General features: G+C 47.2%; 1 protein-coding gene across 1 annotated transcript in view; it reads left to right on the forward strand.

The window, feature by feature from the left end:
- kmt2ca (lysine (K)-specific methyltransferase 2Ca) overlaps nucleotides 1-18888 on the forward strand; it is a 133504-nt gene that overhangs the window by 84912 nt on the left and 29704 nt on the right. Inside the window, 17 exon segments of the mRNA XM_028569034.1 lie at nucleotides 1185-1412; nucleotides 2300-2488; nucleotides 3047-3126; nucleotides 3128-3431; nucleotides 4748-4859; nucleotides 5186-5252; nucleotides 5412-5475; nucleotides 6589-6821; nucleotides 7559-7618; nucleotides 7620-7937; nucleotides 10217-10324; nucleotides 11575-12330; nucleotides 13300-13548; nucleotides 14482-14679; nucleotides 15366-15400; nucleotides 16448-16541; nucleotides 17518-17650. Of these exon segments, the coding sequence (XP_028424835.1) occupies nucleotides 1185-1412; nucleotides 2300-2488; nucleotides 3047-3126; nucleotides 3128-3431; nucleotides 4748-4859; nucleotides 5186-5252; nucleotides 5412-5475; nucleotides 6589-6821; nucleotides 7559-7618; nucleotides 7620-7937; nucleotides 10217-10324; nucleotides 11575-12330; nucleotides 13300-13548; nucleotides 14482-14679; nucleotides 15366-15400; nucleotides 16448-16541; nucleotides 17518-17650 (3228 nt within the window).

Here is an 18888-nt window from a genome sequence, read left to right on the forward strand (position 1 = left end):
ATCACATTTATTTATTACTCTTACGATGAGGAGAAAAAGTTGTTAAGCCCGGTTGGCAAGTGTCTTTCTTTTTCTACGAGATCCCGGCGCGGGACAGTCCCAGAACTTAATTTAGAGCCCAATATTTCCTGTGATCATGGAATAAGATAAGATCTACTTTATGGTCCCTGAAGGGAAAGTTGTTTTGGACTCTGTTCGTTCCGCAGCAGAAAATAAGCATCTCTCAACACATGCAACACAAAACGTGCTTTCATATACATTAGACCGGTCCCTATGTAGTTAGTACATTAACTTTCTCCTTTCAGTGGCAGTTTTTAATTGAACAATCCTGTCGGCTGCATTCTCCACAATAAGTGTAGCACAGCCCTACAGGGTTGGTCTTCGTTTTGATTTAAACAACTCCGATTACATTTGCAACTTTTCCTTTTGGATTCCGGTTCTTTGAGGGGTGGAGTCGAAACGGTGAAATTTACTTCCAGTCGGCCAACCCTATAGCCTGACAAGCCAGCCCCACATCCAGATGTTGGGTCTGGGAGCTCACCATTGTCAGGGCTCAATCAGAGGGGCGGGACAAACGGTTGTCTTTCAAATTCCCTCTGCACCAATAGGATGGCGCTACAACCAACCACAGCAACCCTAGTTGGTAGATTAAACTTTAAACTCTGAACACATCTTCCTTTTTTAAGAAGGACTTCAGTGCCGTTCTTTGTTCTTTTCTCAAAGAAAAGCTGAACTCCAAGTCTTCCAGAAGACCTCTGTTCACCACCAGCAGCAGCAGCAGCAGCAGCAACCATAAGCCCCGCCCACCGACTCTATACACGATGTGATTGGCCTGACCAGAGTTTGGTTTTTCCAGCTTGCAAGCCAACGGAGAGTTCCTAGACCCCCCCCTGGCTGCAAATTAAATTTGCTGCTGCTAGGGGTGTATTTCACGTTGTCTTAACCTCAGCGTTGTATTCGGGGAGAGATATGATGAATCCATCTATGAACCACAGACATTATCATTCATTTATAGTTAAACGTCTGAGGGGAAACTCTAACACTGATTAGTATTCTTATTGTAGAATGTCGACTGATATTTTCAGGAACACACAGTCATGGAAATTTGCCGAAAAGTATTGGTTAAAATGCGTATGAACCCTGTATAACCAGTCATTGTGATGCGTTCCTGCTGGCTGTTTCAGGTAAAGAGGATCTGGACCTGGGCCCCAACGACCTGCACCTCGACGACTTCCTGCTGTCGGGGAAGTTCGACCTGATCGCCTACGCTGACCCCGAGCTCAACCTGGAGGACAAGAAGGACATGTTCAACGAGGAGCTGGAGCTGGGGGAGACAGCCGAGGACCGGAGGACAGACAGCCACTTCAAACAGGAAGTACAGGACGGCATCAAGACCGAAGCCAGGCACACAGGTAATATACACTGTCAACAACACACACAGGGACACACACACACACACACACACACACACACACACACACACACACACACAGAGACATGAACACACACACACACACACACAGAGACATGAACACACACATAAACACACACGCAATCACACCTACGCACGCACGCAGACACATGCACACACACGCACAGACACAAACACACACACACACTTGCACAGACACACACAGACACACACACACATGTAGACACACACACGCACACACACAGACGCATGCACGCACACACACAGACACTAACGCACACACACAGACATGAACACACACACACAGACACAAACACACACAGACATGAACACACATACACAGACACACACATACACAGACGAACACACACAGACACACACATACACCGACACGCAGACACAGACACGCACGCACACACACGTGCACAGACAGACACACACAGACACACGCTCGCTGTGCTGTGCTGCGTTCACACACACACACACACACACACACACACACACACACACACACAGAGAGACATGAACACGCACATAAACCCACACACACAAACACACACACACACACACAGAGAGACATGAACACACAAATAAACACACGAACGCGGACAGACACACACACACTCACACACACACACACACACACACACACACACACACATACACACACATGTAGACACACAGATGCATGCATGCACAGACACTAACACACACACACACACATACACAAACACAGACGAACACAGACACACACAGACACGCACACACGACGCACGCCGACACGCACGCACGCACACACACACATGTGCACAGACAGACACACGCTCGCTGTGCTGTGCTGCGTTCACTGACCGTCTGATTTATCAGCTCCCCAGCCCGGGGTCTTCACCACCATCAGACCCCCCGGACCCTTAGTGGCCGAGGCAGCCGGCTCGCTCCAGAAAGGGGAGGACTCTGGTTCTGGTTCTGGTTCAGGGGCCTTGCCCGTTCTCCAGACCCAGGAACAGGCTCCGTCGTCGGGCATGACTCCCAGGGTTCACCCCCCTATGGCTGGAGGTAAACAAATACTACAAATCAAATCATAGCGTATCGTAGAGGTGTGAATCTTCACTGATCTCACAATTTGATTCGATTACGATTATCATGTCAGCGATTCAATTCCATTAAATATCTCAATGCATCACGATGCGTCAAATCCATTTTTCTATTAAAGCCATGTAGGATATTTAATTCATAAATTTTCAAGCTTCAAAAACCAAACATTCTGCAGAGCTCTAATACTAAATACTAATAATACATAAAACTATACAGCACTGAGCACATGGCACTTACTGAATGTGCAAAAACATACCAGAATATGTAAACAGAAATGTAGTTAAGCCTACATTACATTATAAAAAGAAATAATCGATTATGGCCCGGCTGATTATCGATGCAGCATCGTCCATGTCCACGATTCCATGCATCCATTATTTGGTTAATTTCAACAGCTCTAGCGTATCAGATCGGTGCATAAACTCCGGTACCACCAGCAGCTCTTCAGATACCGGCATCTGTATCGGAGGAACTTCACTCTTTATTCACATCTGCATTGTTTCTCCGTCTCGTCTGCAGGTCCGCAGGCTGTCTTCCAGCAGAGACCGTTTGGACCCTCGTCTCTCTTCTCCCCCCCACCCTCCGGGTCTCCCTGCGCCCCCCCACCCTCAGGGTCTCCCTCTGTCCCTCCAACCCCCCCAGCCCCGCCTCCTCCTCAACCCCCAGACCCAGCTTTCACAGCCGGGGGGCTCCACGCAGACCCACACCGTCTTCCTCCAGAGCCAGGACCAGAGCCAGGACCAGGACCCGGACCAGGACCCACACAGGCCTCTGCTCCTGGAGGAGCAGCCACTCCTGCTGCAGGACCTCCTGGACCAGGAGCGCCAAGAGCAGCAGCAGCAGAAACAGATGCAGGCGCTGATCAGACAGAGGCCCCCCCCAGACGCTGTGTTACCCAACATGGGTAAGACCTGAACCCCGACACACCTTTCCCCTGTTTCCCCTCAGTTTGGGGATGGCTTTTAGGCTGCGTTTAAACGGCAATCTGGTGATTCTTTGCGGGGGGAGATTGACTGAATGAATCGGTCCATCTGTGTGACGTTCTGTTCTTTAACCCCCCCCCCCATGTAGCACATGTAGAGTTTATATTTCAGTTCCTGTTGTCCGTCAGATGGTTTATAGATCTCTCATGAAGGCAGCTTGATTTCCCGGAGAAAGAGAGAAAGAAAAGAGACGGAGGGACTGAGGGAACAGTTCAGAGCTGGTGTTTGGTGCTTTAAAATGTTCTAGTGGCAGAGATAGAGGCAGTGATGCTTCCTGTTTCCTGTACCACACCGCCTCGAAACACTCACACAAGTCTGATCTCGTGGTGGGTCGATTTCAACGTAAAGTTTAGTCCGAGTCATCTTTGGAGAACGTTAAGCAGAGTTGCAGATCGGCTGTCTCCACAAAACGAATGTGTTGAGTAGAGATGCACCGATTCAGATTTTTCTTTGAGTTAGGCCGGCCGATGCCGATTTCATTTTTTCTAACCAATTTACAGCACACACACATTAATTTTCTGTCTTTTCTTTACTAGAACATGTGTTGACCAGATAATAGATCACTATAAAATACATCTATATAAATGACTCCTGGTGTGGGACATCCACACCCATCTAAAGAGCAATGTTAGAACCATTTCCTTCTTCTCCCATCTAATATCCCACTAAAGAGAAATGTGATTCAGGTTGTTGGTGTGGTCCCTCCTCGCCCTGCTGTCTCCTGGCAGGTGTTCATATTGTAAACTTGTTATCTTCTGACCACACGCTGAAGAATGTCCAAACAGCTGACATGTTGCAGGTTAACTCACCAGGTTCCCTACGTGTGGGAGAATAGAGCCGACACGCTTCACACACGGAGGAGAAGATGGGAGAAAAGAGAAAGAGTCCGTGCCGTGGCGTCTGTGTGTGTGTGTGTGTGTGTGTGTGTGTGTGTGCGTCCTTGAGAATTGTAACTTGTATAACTTCTGTTGTCAGTTAATCGTAGCGTTGACCGGCATGAAATCGCCATGTCAGACTGACCTGCAGCTCGCCGGTCATGGCCGAGCACGTGAAAACCGGCCAGTTCCGGTCACCGGCTGCTCTATCGGTGCATCTCTAGTGTTGAGTGTTTGATAGTTAGTTATTTGGCCTTTAATCGAGAGCGTACTCTACGATGACACACACCTGGCACACCTCGAGTGCTTTTAAGGGTGTTTAGTTTTGATTCTTTTATTTTGATGGTGTGTGTGTTCAGCAGACTTTGACTCCATCACTGACCCCATCATGAAGGCGAAGATGGTGGCTCTGAAAGGCATCAACAAGGTGATGACGCAGGGCAACCTGGGACTCAACCCGATGGCCATCAACAGGTATGACCCCCCCCCCAGCACTTTCACCGTATTCTATCTAAATAACCCAGCTGGCCGTTTGATCATCATCATATCATAAATGATCTTGGAGAAGCCATTGGTCTAATTTCTTTCAACGTATTTCTACACTTTGATTCTTTTATTTTTATATTTTTTACTCTTTTTGTCTGTTTGTCTGTCTGTGTGTGTGTGTGTCTGTCTGTCTGTGTGTGTGTGTGTGTGTCTGTCTGTCTGTCTGTGTGTGTGTGTGTCTGTCTGTGTGTGTGTGTGTCTGTCTGTCTGTGTGTGTGTGTGTCTGTCTCTGTGTGTCTCTGTGTGTGTGTCAGGTTCCAGCCGGCCCCGGTGGTCCCGGCTCCAGAGGGAGCTCCTCAGCCTCCCCAGCCGGTGGGACAGGTGTGTAGAACCGGGACAAGAAGTGTCATAAAGACAATTTGTTTCAATGAATATTTAAATGCATCTTAATAACCGTGAACTGTATCACAGTGTCCTAATGTCTCCTGTACTTGCTGAGTTTGGGTTCAAACAGGAATTGTCTTCTTCTCTTCCCATCAGGACGGGAAGCTGAACCCCCCGTTGGTGCGACCCAGTCCTCCCAGCTTCGTCCCGGGCTTCGGCAGTGAGTATACCGAAATAATCCCAGCATGCTCATCAGTTAAAATTCATGTGAACAGTTGCTATGGACATAATGCGCACAAATAGATCAGTCAAATATATTCAAACTTCAGTGCTTTATATTCATTCTTTTTTATCAAAAAGACAAGTTTGGATTTGATTTAAATGTGTGGAAGAACACAGCAATGAAAGTGTCAAATCATATTTTAGTTGCAAATATATCTAAATGTGATTTGTGTTTAACGATCTTATGTCTCATATCGGTCCCAGGACAGACTTTAAGATATCAGTACAGGGTTTCCCGCAGGAAATGTGTTAGTTAAGACGGTAGCGTGGGGTTTGCCGTCAGACCGGGAAGTTGGGGGTAGACTACAGACTCTGTACTACATTTAAAGGTCCCATGACATGGTGCTCTTTGGATGCTTTTATATAGGCCTTAGTGGTCCCCTAATACTGTATCTGAAGTCTCTTTTATATAGACCTTAGTGGTCCCCTAATACTGTATCTGAAGTCTCTTTTATATAGACCTTAGTGGTCCCCTAATACTGTATCTGAAGTCTCTTTTATATAGACCTTAGTGGTCCCCTAATACTGTATCTGAAGTCTCTTTTATATAGACCTTAGTGGTCCCCTAATACTGTATCTGAAGTCTCTTTTATATAGACCTTAGTGGTCCCCTAATACTGTATCTGAAGTCTCTTTTATATAGACCTTAGTGGTCCCCTAATACTGTATCTGAAGTCTCTTTTATATAGACCTTAGTGGTCCCCTAATACTGTATCTGAAGTCTCTTTTATATAGACCTTAGTGGTCCCCTAATACTGTATCTGAAGTCTCTTTTATATAGACCTTAGTGGTCCCCTAATACTGTATCTGAAGTCTCTTTTATATAGACCTTAGTGGTCCCCTAATACTGTATCTGAAGTCTCTTTTATATAGACCTTAGTGGTCCCCTAATACTGTATCTGAAGTCTCTTTTATATAGACCTTAGTGGTCCCCTAATACTGTATCTGAAGTCTCTTTTATATAGACCTTAGTGGTCCCCTAATACTGTATCTGAAGTCTCTTTTATATAGACCTTAGCATCAGTGTCTAACCCGCGGTGTGTCCTTTCAGACGAGGCCCAGCGGCGGCAGTACGAGGAGTGGCTGGGCGAGACGCAGCAGCTCCTGCAGATGCAGCAGCGCCTCCTGGAGGAGCAGATCACAGCTCACCGCAAAACCAAGAAGTCTCTGTCGGCCAAACAGAGAACAGCCAAGAAGGCGGGCCGAGCGCTCACCGAGGAGGACGCCTCCCAGCTCCGCAACATCACGGAGCAGCAGGGGACCGTGCAGAAACAGCTGGAGCAGGTACACAAACACATCTGCAGCCAGAGGGAGGGGGGGTACAGCTAGGCTCTCAACCTACGCAGAGTTACACTAACGCCGCCTTCACGCTGGCAGTTGAAATCAGCTCCGCAATACGCCCCCAGCGGACGTCGTACTACGCCATTGAAAAGCTTCGGAAGGCGACTCACAAAAATGTCAGAGAGACTGGAATGAGTGATGAATGTGATGAAAGTGTCTGAATGTCCGATTCTCTCTGACCTCTCTTATACAGCTATAAATAGAAAGGCTGCTGCGTGGATAAAAGCTGCCCAAGACGTTGACATGTCACGTCGGTTAAATGTGATATAGCGGTATATAATGTCAATAGTTAGACGTCTGTTGCTAGCTAACCAATTAGCATTAGCAGGTTTGTTTATCAGTACCATAGCAACGCTAACTTCCGTTGGATAGGAACCGTCCGTAGCTTTTCGCAAGAGTTAAATTTTTTTTAACGCATCTGGATGACCAGCTGACACGATTTTTTTTGCACACAAACACACTCACACAAACACACACATTCACACACAAACACACCCTCAGACACACGCACACAAACACACACTCACCCACACACACACACACTCAAACACACACACATTCACACTCTCACACACATGTATACTGTTTGTCTCACTCAGCAAACCTTTAAATGTCTGATTCATTTTAAAAGGAAAGGAGCCAGTTGAAGGTGGTTTCAATGTTTCTGTGTCTGTGTTCAGATCCGGAAGCAGCAGAAGGATCACGCTGAGCTGATCGACGACTACAGGACCAAACAGCAGCGAGCTGCAGCAGCGCTGCCCCCTCCCAGCCCCCCTCTCCCAGCCCCCCCTCTCCCAGCCCCCCCTCTCCCAGCCCCACCCCACTGGCCCCACCCTGCCCCGCGCCCCAAACGTGCCCCTTGGTTGGTCCCCGGCAGGAGGAGCTCCAGGGGTGATTGGGCAGAGGATGCCTCTTCTTCCACCCCCCCAGATGCCCCCCACCGCCCAGCCTCCCCCGGCCATGACGCCGGGCCTCGCTGCTCCGACAGCGGGCTTCACCGCGGGGCCCCGGGGCCCCCCCGCAGGGACCAACGGAGCCGCAGGGGACCCCGCGCTTCAGGTAACGCACCTCTCACAGCTGCACATGTCTCCACGTTTTCTTTAGGACCAACGGGACGCGTTGTTGTCGGGAATGTTTGGGTTGTGAGGTCATCTTTGGGTTGTGAGGTCATGTTTGGGTTGTGAGGTAATGTTTGGGTTGTGAGGTAATGTTTGGGTTGTGATAGAGTTGGGGTTGTGAGGTCATGTTTGGGTTGTGAGGTCATGTTTGGGTTGTGAGATCATGTTTGGGTTGTGATAGAGTTGGGGTTGTGAGGTCATGTTTGGGTTGTGATAGAGTTGGGGTTGTGAGTAATGTTTGGGTTGTGAGGTCATGTTTGGGTTGTGAGGTCATGTTTGGGTTGTGAGGTAATGTTGGGGTTGTGAGGTCATGTTTGGGTTGTGAGGTCATGTTTGGGTTGTGAGGTCATGTTTGGGTTGTGAGGTCATGTTTGGGTTGTGAGGTCATGTTTGGGTTGTGAGGTCATGTTTGGGTTGTGAGGTAATGTTGGGGTTGTGAGGTCATGTTTGGGTTGTGATAGAGTTGGGGTTGTGAGGTCATGTTTGGGTTGTGAGGTCATGTTTGGGTTGTGAGGTCATGTTTGGGTTGTGAGGTCATGTTGGGGTTGTGAGGTCATGTTGGGGTTGTGAGGTCATGTTTGGGTTGTGAGGTCATGTTTGGGTTGTGAGGTCATGTTGGGGTTGTGAGGTCATGTTGGGGTTGTGAGGTCATGTTTGGGTTGTGAGGTCATGTTTGGGTTGTGATAGAGTTGGGGTTGTGAGGTCATGTTTGGGTTGTGATAGAGTTGGGGTTGTGAGGTCATGTTTGGGTTGTGAGGTCATGTTTGGGTTGTGAGGTCATGTTGGGTTGTGAGGTCATGTTTGGGTTGTGAGGTCATGTTTGGGTTGTGAGGTCATGTTTGGGTTGTGAGGTCATGTTTGGGTTGTGAGGTCATGTTGGGGTTGTGAGGTCATGTTGGGGTTGTGAGGTCATGTTTGGGTTGTGAGGTCATGTTGGGGTTGTGAGGTCATGTTGGGGTTGTGATAGAGTTGGGGTTGTGAGGTCATGTTTGGGTTGTGATAGAGTTGGGGTTGTGAGGTCATGTTTGGGTTGTGATAGAGTTGGGGTTGTGAGGTCATGTTTGGGTTGTGAGGTCATGTTTGGGTTGTGAGGTCATGTTTGGGTTGTTTGGGTTGTGAGGTAATGTTTGGGTTGTGATGTAATGTTTGGGTTGTGATAGAGTTGGGCGGTATCCACATTTTGATACTGTCAAACCTCCTCCCTATTTTAAATGTAAATGGACTGTATTTATGTAGCACTTTTCTAGTCTTAACGACTACTCAGTGCGCTTTAACATAGTACAGATACCATTCACTCACATTCATACACCGTCAGATATACACTCGCACGCATTTACACTCCGATGCACAACATCGGGGGCAACTCAGGATTGAGTGTCTTGCCCAAGGACACTTCGACATGGGACTGCAGGACCAGGGATCGAACCACCAACCTTCCGATTGGCAGGCGACCACGTGACTAATTAAAAATGATGATGTAAGGCTCAGACAACATCACCAAACTGTTGACTTTGTGCACCGTTCAGAAACTGAATACCAAACACTGATACTGGAACAATAATAACATAAGAACAACTTAAAAAAACGACTTTCTCCTCCACACTGTCACATGATGACAACCACACATAATTAAATAAATTATATTTAATATTTAATCCTTGTGTCCTATTTAAGTGCATTGCATTTTTTTAATGACGGTATTGAAACTGATACCGTTGCTATTTTTAAGACCCCGCGGTATACCGTATTACCGCCCAACCCTAGTGTGTGAGTAATGTTTGGGTTGTGAGGTAATGTTTGGGTTGTGAGGTCATGTTTGGGTTGTGAGGTCATGTTTGGGTTGTGAGGTCATGTTTGGGTTGTGAGGTCATGTTTGGGTTGTGAGGTCATGTTTGGGTTGTGAGGTCATGTTTGGGTTGAGAGTCATGTTTTGGGTTGTGAGGTCATGTTTGGGTTGTGAGGTCATGTTTGGGTTTGGAGGTCATGTTTGGGAGGTCATGTTGGGGTTGTGAGGTCATGTTGGGGTTGTGAGGTCATGTTGGGGTTGTGAGGTCATGTTTGGGTTGTGAGGTCATATTTGGGTTGTGAGGTAATGTTAGGGTTGGGTTGTGAGGTAATGTTTTTGGGTTGTGAGGTCATGTTTTTGGGTTGTGAGGTCATGTTTGGGTTATGAGGTCATGTTTGGGTTGTGATGTAATGTGTTTGGTTTGTGTCCTGCAGGTGAAGTTTGACGACAACAACCCGTTCAGTGAAGGCTTCCAGGAGAGAGAGAGGAGAGAGAGGCTGAGAGAGCAGCAGGAGAGACAGAGAGTTCAGCTAATGCACGAGGTGAAGCATCACACACACACACACACACACACACACACACACACACACACACACACACACACAGATACACAAACATGCACACACACGGATACACAAACACACACACACACATACAGAGACACACACACACACATACAGAGACACAGACAGACAGACAGACACACACACACACACAGCCATGGAAATCAACTGGGTCACACATTGCAGTGTTTCCCACAGATTAGGATGCAATTTGTGGAGGGGGCTAGGGGGTGTGTTTATGAAAAACTGAGGAGGACAAGCTGTTGGATGCTGTCCTCCGCTCCTACTTCAATGCCTAACAAATCTGTCTTTCTCTCCCCTGTCTTTCACTGAAGCCTGAAAATATTGTAAACAAATGAATAACCTAACTGATTACAGGCTGGTCCTCATCCTCAACATGGGCCTTTTTCAGTCGCGGAAAATACTTTTCAATACTCCTCTGGATTGAAGCAGCAAACATTCAGTGTAAGAGTAAACAATGACATGATTTATAATAAGTTTATTTGATTCCCAGCTGCTACATATAGTGTTTTGACCTCGACAACCCAACTGCATTTTACCGCTAATTTGCTACTAGTTAACTTTCTAAAGCGGGCGCAATCGCTTGTTTGCCGAGAGTCGGCTCGGTGATTATGAATGTGTGATTGTGTAAAGGTGTTCACGAGATAGATACCAACCTTTTGTGAATTTTGTGAATATCGCCAGCTGTCTTCTCTCCTTGATGGGCTCGATGGTGCTTTAAGCCCCCAACGTGGCCTTACAGGCAGCTAACCCTCACCGTAACCTTAAACCTAACCTCTGCCGCACTCCCTGGAAGGTGACGTTGGGGGGCTTAAAAACACCAAACACCGTACGGTGGGAGGAGGTGTGTGTGTGTGTGTGTGTGTGTGTGTGTGTGTGTGTGTGTGTGTGTGTGTGTGTGTGTGTGTGTGTGTGAGCGAGACACAAGTAACAGAGAGACGGAGGAGAGCAGGGAAAGGAAATGCAGAAGAACGTGTTTTTAAATAGCGTTTAAAAAAAATTCATAACGAAACTCAATGTGCGATTGTCGGTGTTGATAGTGAGGCACGCCGCCACACAATAGTCTACGTGTGGGAAACACTGAATCGTGAAAGACTTTCCGAGATTGAAAGAAAATAGTTTGAAAATTTAGAGAAAAGAAGTTAAAATATTTTGACACAATGACTTCATTCATTCAGTCAAACTGAGCGCTGTTCTCCTCCTGTCAGGTGGAGCGCCATCGCGCCCTGCAGCAAAGGCTGGAGCTGGAGCAGCAAGGCATGCTGGGAAACTCCATGCCCCCATCTGGTGCTCGAGTCATACAAACGCCCGGACCTCCTCCGGCGGCGGACGGTCTGTCCCAGATGCCGTTCTTCAGCTCGGAGCTGCCGCAGGACTTCCTCCAGTCGCCCCCGGCTCCCAGAGCTCCGTTCCCCCAGCAGGGAGCCCTCTGCTCGGGCTTCCCCGCTGGGCGCAGCCCCCTGGAGGTGGCTCCCTCCAGCCTGCAGGCTCGGCCCAGGCTCCCAGCCCAGGGAACGGTGCTGCCCGCTGGGGTCCCAGCGGCGGCAGTGATGCCCCCCTCCCATCCTCGGTTCGGACATGACTCCTCAACGCACGGCGCCTCCCTGCCCCAGCTGTACTCTGACATCATCCCCGACGACATACCGAAGAAGAAGAGGAGCAGGAAGAGGGACGGAGGAGACGATGGCAGAGGGGGCGCCAGGACGCCGCTGTCCTCGCAATCTGACGACATCACGGCTCCGCCCACTCCGGCCCGATCAGACACTTCCTGCTCCACGCCCACACGCGGCAGCGCGGACCAATCGGATGCGAGCTTCTCGCTGAGCACCAGCCTCGCCGCTCTGGCTCCGTCCTCGGAGCTGGAGAGGCAGCTGTCGGTCATCTCAGCGGCCCAGCAGAGAGGCTCCGTCCTGGGCACAGAGAGCCAGAGAGGCCCCCTGTCTGCAGCCCGTCTGGAGGTCAAGGTCAGTCAAGGGATCACCCACGATTTAACTTTGAATTTTTTTATTATTTGTATTTTTAATTTATGTGATAGGGACTGATCCCATGTGAATGAACATCGGTATTTAGTACATCCTGTAAACATGCCGGACTTAGCAAGAAAGCTAATTTACACTGACAAACATAACCTCTTACATGCACCCAAGGCTTCTGTACTTTACTTTACTGTAGCTTATTGACACACACACACACACTCTGACACAGTCACTCAGACACACACACATTCAGACACACTCACACACACACTCAGACACACACTCACACACACACTCAGACACACACACACACACACACTCTGACACAGTCACTCAGACACACACACACTCAGACACACACACACACACACTCTGACACAGTCACTCAGACACACACACATTCAGACACACTCACACACACTCAGACACACACACACACACACACACTCTGACACAGTCACTCAGACACACACACATTCAGACACACTCACACACACTCAGACACACACACACTCTGACACAGTCACTCAGACACACACACATTCAGACACACTCAGACACACTCAGACACACATACACACACTCTGACACAGTCACTCAGACACACGCACACAGACACACACTCAGACACACATTCAGACACACACACACATACACACACTCAGACACACATACACATACACTCAGACACAGTCACTCAGACACAGACACACACACTCAGACACACTCATACACACACACACACACACACACACACACACACACACACACACACTCTCAGACAAACACACACAGAGGCAGACAGACACACACACACACTCTCAGACAAACACACACAGAGGCAGACAGACACACACACACACACACACACACACACACACACACACTCTCAGACAAACACACACAGAGACACACACACAGTCACAGCCTGTTCAGCGTGTGGTTGTCTGCCTGCAGGAGGAGCGTGAGGAGGGAGGAGCTTGTGGTGGAGGCAGGGTGAAGATGGAGGCCTGTGGGGGTGATGCAGTCTTCTCCCCCTCTCCTCCCTACGGGGGAGACGGGGGGAAGGAGCTGCTCAGACATCTGCTGAAGGACAAAACCTCCCCGGCAACCACGCCGTCTCCCACCGGCCAGGCCCCGCCCACCGCCCGCCGACAGCTGTCCAATGAAAGCGTCCGGTCCGAAGAGGACGACCATGGAAACATGGTGAGAGGGGGGGTTTAGTCAACAAGATTTCAGAGCTTTTTAAAGGAACATTTTGGTATTTTTCTAAAACAAGCTGTAATGTAACCCTACAGGACTAATGTTCAGCATCAGCACCACCAGACTCCATGTAAATAATCAGGACTTTTATCATCGTAAAACACACTTCATTCAAAGTGGACAGAAACTAAATAAAACTACCAAAAGCCGTCTTGGTTCATCTTTCCATTGTTCTGGAGTCTGGTGGAGATATGCTGGCTCTATACACGCTAAAAGTCCTGATTATTTACATGGAGTCTGGTGGAGATATGCTGACTCTGTACACGCTAAAAGTCCTGATTATTTACATGGAGTCTGGTGGAGATATGCTGGCTCTATACACGCTAAAAGTCCTGATTATTTACATGGAGTCTGGTGGAGATATGCTGGCTCTATACACACTAAAAGTCCTGATTATTTACATGGAGTCTGGTGGAGATATGCTGGCTCTATACACGCTAAAAGTCCTGATTATTTACATGGAGTCTGGTGGAGTCTGGTGATGGTGATTTCGGGGCTGTTTGATGTTAAACTAAAAGGATCTTACTCTTTAACTAAAAGGTCTATCTCTGTAGGGATCCATCCCATAATGTTGTCACACACTTAGAATAATAATCTGAGTCTGTCAGCAGCAACAGCAGAAGTTTTAGTGGACTCTAACTGCTGCTGAACATTAGTCCTGTAGGGTTACATTACAGCTCGGTTCACGGTTGCCTGTTACAGCGTTCTCGCTCAAAACTGGACCAGTTTAAAGGTTATTGTTCCCATCAGCCACTTGGACACATGGGGAAATAGAGTTGAAATATGACTAAATGACCCTTTAAACTTGTCTCCAACGCTAGTTAATGAAGCGACAAAGAGCGTATTGTGAATGAAAGTGTGACCTGTGTGCTCCAGGTGACCATGGACAGTCCAGGAGCAGATCTGCTGGACTCGTCCGGCAGGAAGAAAGCTCCGCGCTGTAAGAGACCCTCTCGGCCCGAGAAAGACAAAGCTCCTCCCAAAAACAAGAGGAGGAAGAAGGAGGAGGAGGAGAAGACGCTCCAGTCGTCCTCCACATCGTCCTCTGACCCGCTGGTGACTCACCTCAGACAGGTGCATGAGACCAAAGCTCTCTCTCTCTCTCTCTCTCTCTCTCTCTCTCTCTCTATCTCTATCTATCTCTTTGTCTGTCTCTCTCTCTCTCTCTCTGTCTCTCTCTCTCTCTCTCTCTCTCTCTCTCTCTCTCTCTCTCTCTCTCTCTCTCTGTCTCTCTCTCTCTCTCTCTCTCTATCTATCTCTCTCTCTGTCTCTCTCGCTCTCTGTCTCTGTCTCTCTCTGTCTGTCTCTCTATCTATTTCTTTGTCTGTCTCTCTCTCTGTCTCTCTCTGTCTGTCTCTCTCTCTCTCTCTGTCTCTCTATCTATTTCTTTGTCTGTCTCTCTCTGTCTCTCTCTCTGTCTCTCTCTGTCTCTCTCTCTGTCTCTCTCTGTCTCTCTCACTCTCGCTCTCTGTCTCTGTCTCTCTCTTACTCTGTCTCTCTCTCTCTCGCTCTGTCTCTTTCTCTGTCTATCTCTCTATTTTTTTTTTACTGAACATTGACCGATTTACAGGTCATGACCGTTTCAAATGAAGGTCCATCAATCCATCATACAACACCAATCAGGAATGCACATACATAGCCATACAGTTAGACAGTAAAGAGGTGTTACAGCCCTGCTGTTACTGTACGCAGACAATCAGACCCCAGGAAGTTGTAAATGGACCCCAGTCTGTATGAAGCTGAAACGGCTCCTCTCTCAGATAGAAGCTAAGGGCTTCGAGGGGCAGAAACTCCGGTACACTGCATATCCATTGGGCGGCGCTAGGGGGTTCCTCTGACACCCACTTCAATAAAATACATCTTCTAGCACAAAAGAGCAGGATTTTAAGATTTAGCTGATTAGATGGAATATCTGGAGGATGGTCTATACCAAGAATACAGAATAAGAGATACATGTTCAGGGCCTGTCCTATCATGTCAGTTTTTCTTTTTTATGTACGTACATCTTCCCAAAATGTGTGAATATGTACACAGTCCAATAGACAGTGGACATATGCAGAAACCTTTTTTAAGAACTTCAACAGGAAACTGTGAAGAAAGAAAACCTGATTTAGGAAAAAATTCCGATACATTCTTATAGACTAACATCTTCATGTGAAGGGAAACCTAAACTTCAGGAGCCATGTGACAATCCAAAATCTCTTTTGGCGCCCTAATTCTTCTTCAGCTTGGTCCTCTTTCTCCTAAAAGGATTGACTTTAAACATCGGCACAGATAAAATGATACGATACATACGTGAATCAACTAGTGCTGCTCCCTCTTAGTCTATTAGTCGACCAATCTGTGTTTTCTTGTCTTAGTCAACTTAGATCTCTTTAGTCCATTAGTCATGTCTGATGCTGTTTTCATGCCGAATGACTTATTTCCAAGAAACGTACGAGCACATCTCTGGTAAACACAAGAATTAAGGGTTGACATTTGACCTAACAGATATCACCGGGAAACCTACTTTGATTACTTTCATTAAGGCAGTTATTTGTTACATTACACGTTTTCTGAAATGTTGTGTTTAAATATGCAAAGGAGGCATTATCTTATTCAATATATGCATCCTTTTGCATGACTCTTTGCAGAGAAACTCAGACTTACAGATCTGTCGGTTAAATCAACTAATCGATTAGTCGAGTGTTAGTCAACTAAGAATATCTTCACTCGAGCACAGCCCTAGAATCGACTTTCTTTTCCTCCGTAACTATATCTGAACCTATATCCCCCAGCTGTCGGTGCTGCCCTGATGGAGCCGGTCTTGGGGTGGATCTGAGTCTGTTCCCCATTATGGCAGCTCGTCTCTGGGCAGAGACTCGCTGCTGAGTGGCTCCTTCGGTAATGGCTGCCTGGACGGAGTTACGGACTACTACTCTCAGCTCATATACAAGGTACTGTGTGTGTCTCTGTGTGTGTGTGTGTCTGTGTGTGTGTGTGTGTCTCTGTGTGTGTGTGTGTGTCTCTGTGTGTGTGTGTCTCTGTGTGTGTGTGTCTCTGTGTGTGTGTGTGTCTCTCTGTGTGCGTGTGTCTGTCTCTGTGTGTGTGTGTGTGTGTGTGTGTGTGTGTGTGTGTGTGTGTGTGTGTGTGTCTGTGTGTGTGTGTGTGTGTGTGTGTGTGTGTGTGTGTGTCTGTGTGTGTGTGTGTGTCTCTGTGTGTGTGTGTGTCTGTGTGTGTGTGTGTGTGTGTCTCTGTGTGCGTGTGTCTGTCTCTCTGTGTGTGTGTGTGTGTGTGTGTGTGTGTGTGTCTGTCTGCGTGTCTCTGTGTGTGTGTGTCTGTGTCTGCGTGTCTCTGTGAGTGTGTGTGTGTGTGTGTGTGTGTGTGTGTGTGTGTGTGTGTCTGTCTGTGTGTCTCTGTGTGTGTGTGTCTGTGTCTGCGTGTCTCTGTGTGTGTGTGTGTGTGTGTGTGTGTGTGTGTGTGTGTGTGTCTCTGTGTCTCTGTGTGTGTGTGTGTGTGTGTGTGTGTGTGTGTGTGTGTGTGTGTGTGTGTGTGTGTGTGTGTCTGTCTGCGTGTCTCTGTGAGTGTGTGTCTGTGTGTGTGTGTGTGTGTGTGTGTGTGTGTGTGTGTGTGTGTGTGTGTGTGTGTGTGTGTGTGTGTGTGTGTAAAATTCACCATAGTTTCATACGTATTGTTTGTAACGTGGTTATTTCCTGTGATATGCTGCCTGCAGAATGCCACTTTTTAAGCCCTCGGAGGCTTTTTTTCTGGCAGCGATTCTCCTCCCTCATATTCTCTTTGTAAATTCTAAATGTTTTATGTGTATAAATAAATGCATAAAGAAACAGAGGAACTCCAACAGTCATGTTTAACTTTGTGCTTCACTGAAACCACTTTTAAACTTTCTTTAACTTTTGTTTTCCCCCCCGGCAGAATAACCTGAGTAACCCCCCTACCCCCCCGGCCTCGCTGCCCCCCACCCCCCCGCCCGTCGCCAGGCAGAAACTGGTCAACGGCTTCGCCACCACGGACGAGCTGGCAAGGAAAGACATCAGCGAGCAGGACGGTGAGTTTAAAGACACAGAGACGCAGCGGGAACTTTCTGTTTCTCACACTGTTTTTTAAAAATAGTAATAAAACGTACATATGAATAAATAAAATACAGTAGAAACTAGAGGCGTGAATCTTTACTGATCTTTCGATTCGATATCTCCATGCATCACGATGCATCAAATCCGTGTTTCTATTAAAGCCATGTAGGAGATTTAATTCATAGCTTTTCAAGCTTCAAAAACCAAACATTCTGCAGTGCTCTAATACTAAATAAACTGGATACATAACACTATACAGCACTGAGCACATGGCACTTCCTGAATGTGCAAAACATACCAGAATATGTAAACAGAAATGTTGTTAGGCCTTATGGCTGGGCAATATATTGATATTCTATCGATATCGTGATATGAGACTAGATATTGTCTTAGATTTTGGATATCATCATATCGTGATATGACATAAGTGTTACAGAAAAGTGATGTACTTTTCTAAACTTACCAGACTGTTTCTAGCTCTTCTATTATTTGCCTTTTCCCCACTTAGACATTATGTCCACATTACTGATGATTATTTATCAAAAATCTAAATGTGAAGATATTTTGTTAAAGTCCCAATTCTCAATCCTAGAATATCATCGATATCGAGGTATTTGGTCAAGAATATCGTGATATCTGATTTTCTCACTATCGCCCAGCCTTATTAGGCCTACATTACATTATAAACAGAAATAATGGATTATGAGCTGGCCGATTATTGATGCAGCATCGTCCATGTCCACGATTCCATGCATTGATTATTTGGTTAATTAACACCTCTAGTAGAAACCAGGGATGCAGTGAATCCAGGATTGGGCTTCTGATTGGGCTGAATATTGGGCTTTTTGACGGGGTTCTGGTTTCTGCGGAACATTAGAATTTGTTCCCAGCGAACCGAACCCTACGCTTGCGCTCTGCACGCTACGCTGGTTGCCGTAGTGACGGCGCCGTTGGTTACGGGAAGGTGTTTACGTAGGTGGAGCGTTCAATTTACAATAGACCTTTTTCACAGCAGACATGTTGACTTGTCATAGTCGGAAAAGCACAGCTGAGATTGATCACCTTAACGATGGCTCAGTTCAATCAAGTGTCCCAGTAAGATATATCAGTGAGTCAGCAAGAACAATACCAGGACCTCTCCTAAGTGGAATGCAGCCATCAGTAATGGTTTAATACCAGGGTCTCTCCTAAGTGGAATGCAGCCATCAGTAAT

The sequence above is a fragment of the Perca flavescens genome, chromosome 22 (assembly GCF_004354835.1).
Source record: "Perca flavescens isolate YP-PL-M2 chromosome 22, PFLA_1.0, whole genome shotgun sequence".
Taxonomy (NCBI): domain Eukaryota; kingdom Metazoa; phylum Chordata; class Actinopteri; order Perciformes; family Percidae; genus Perca; species Perca flavescens.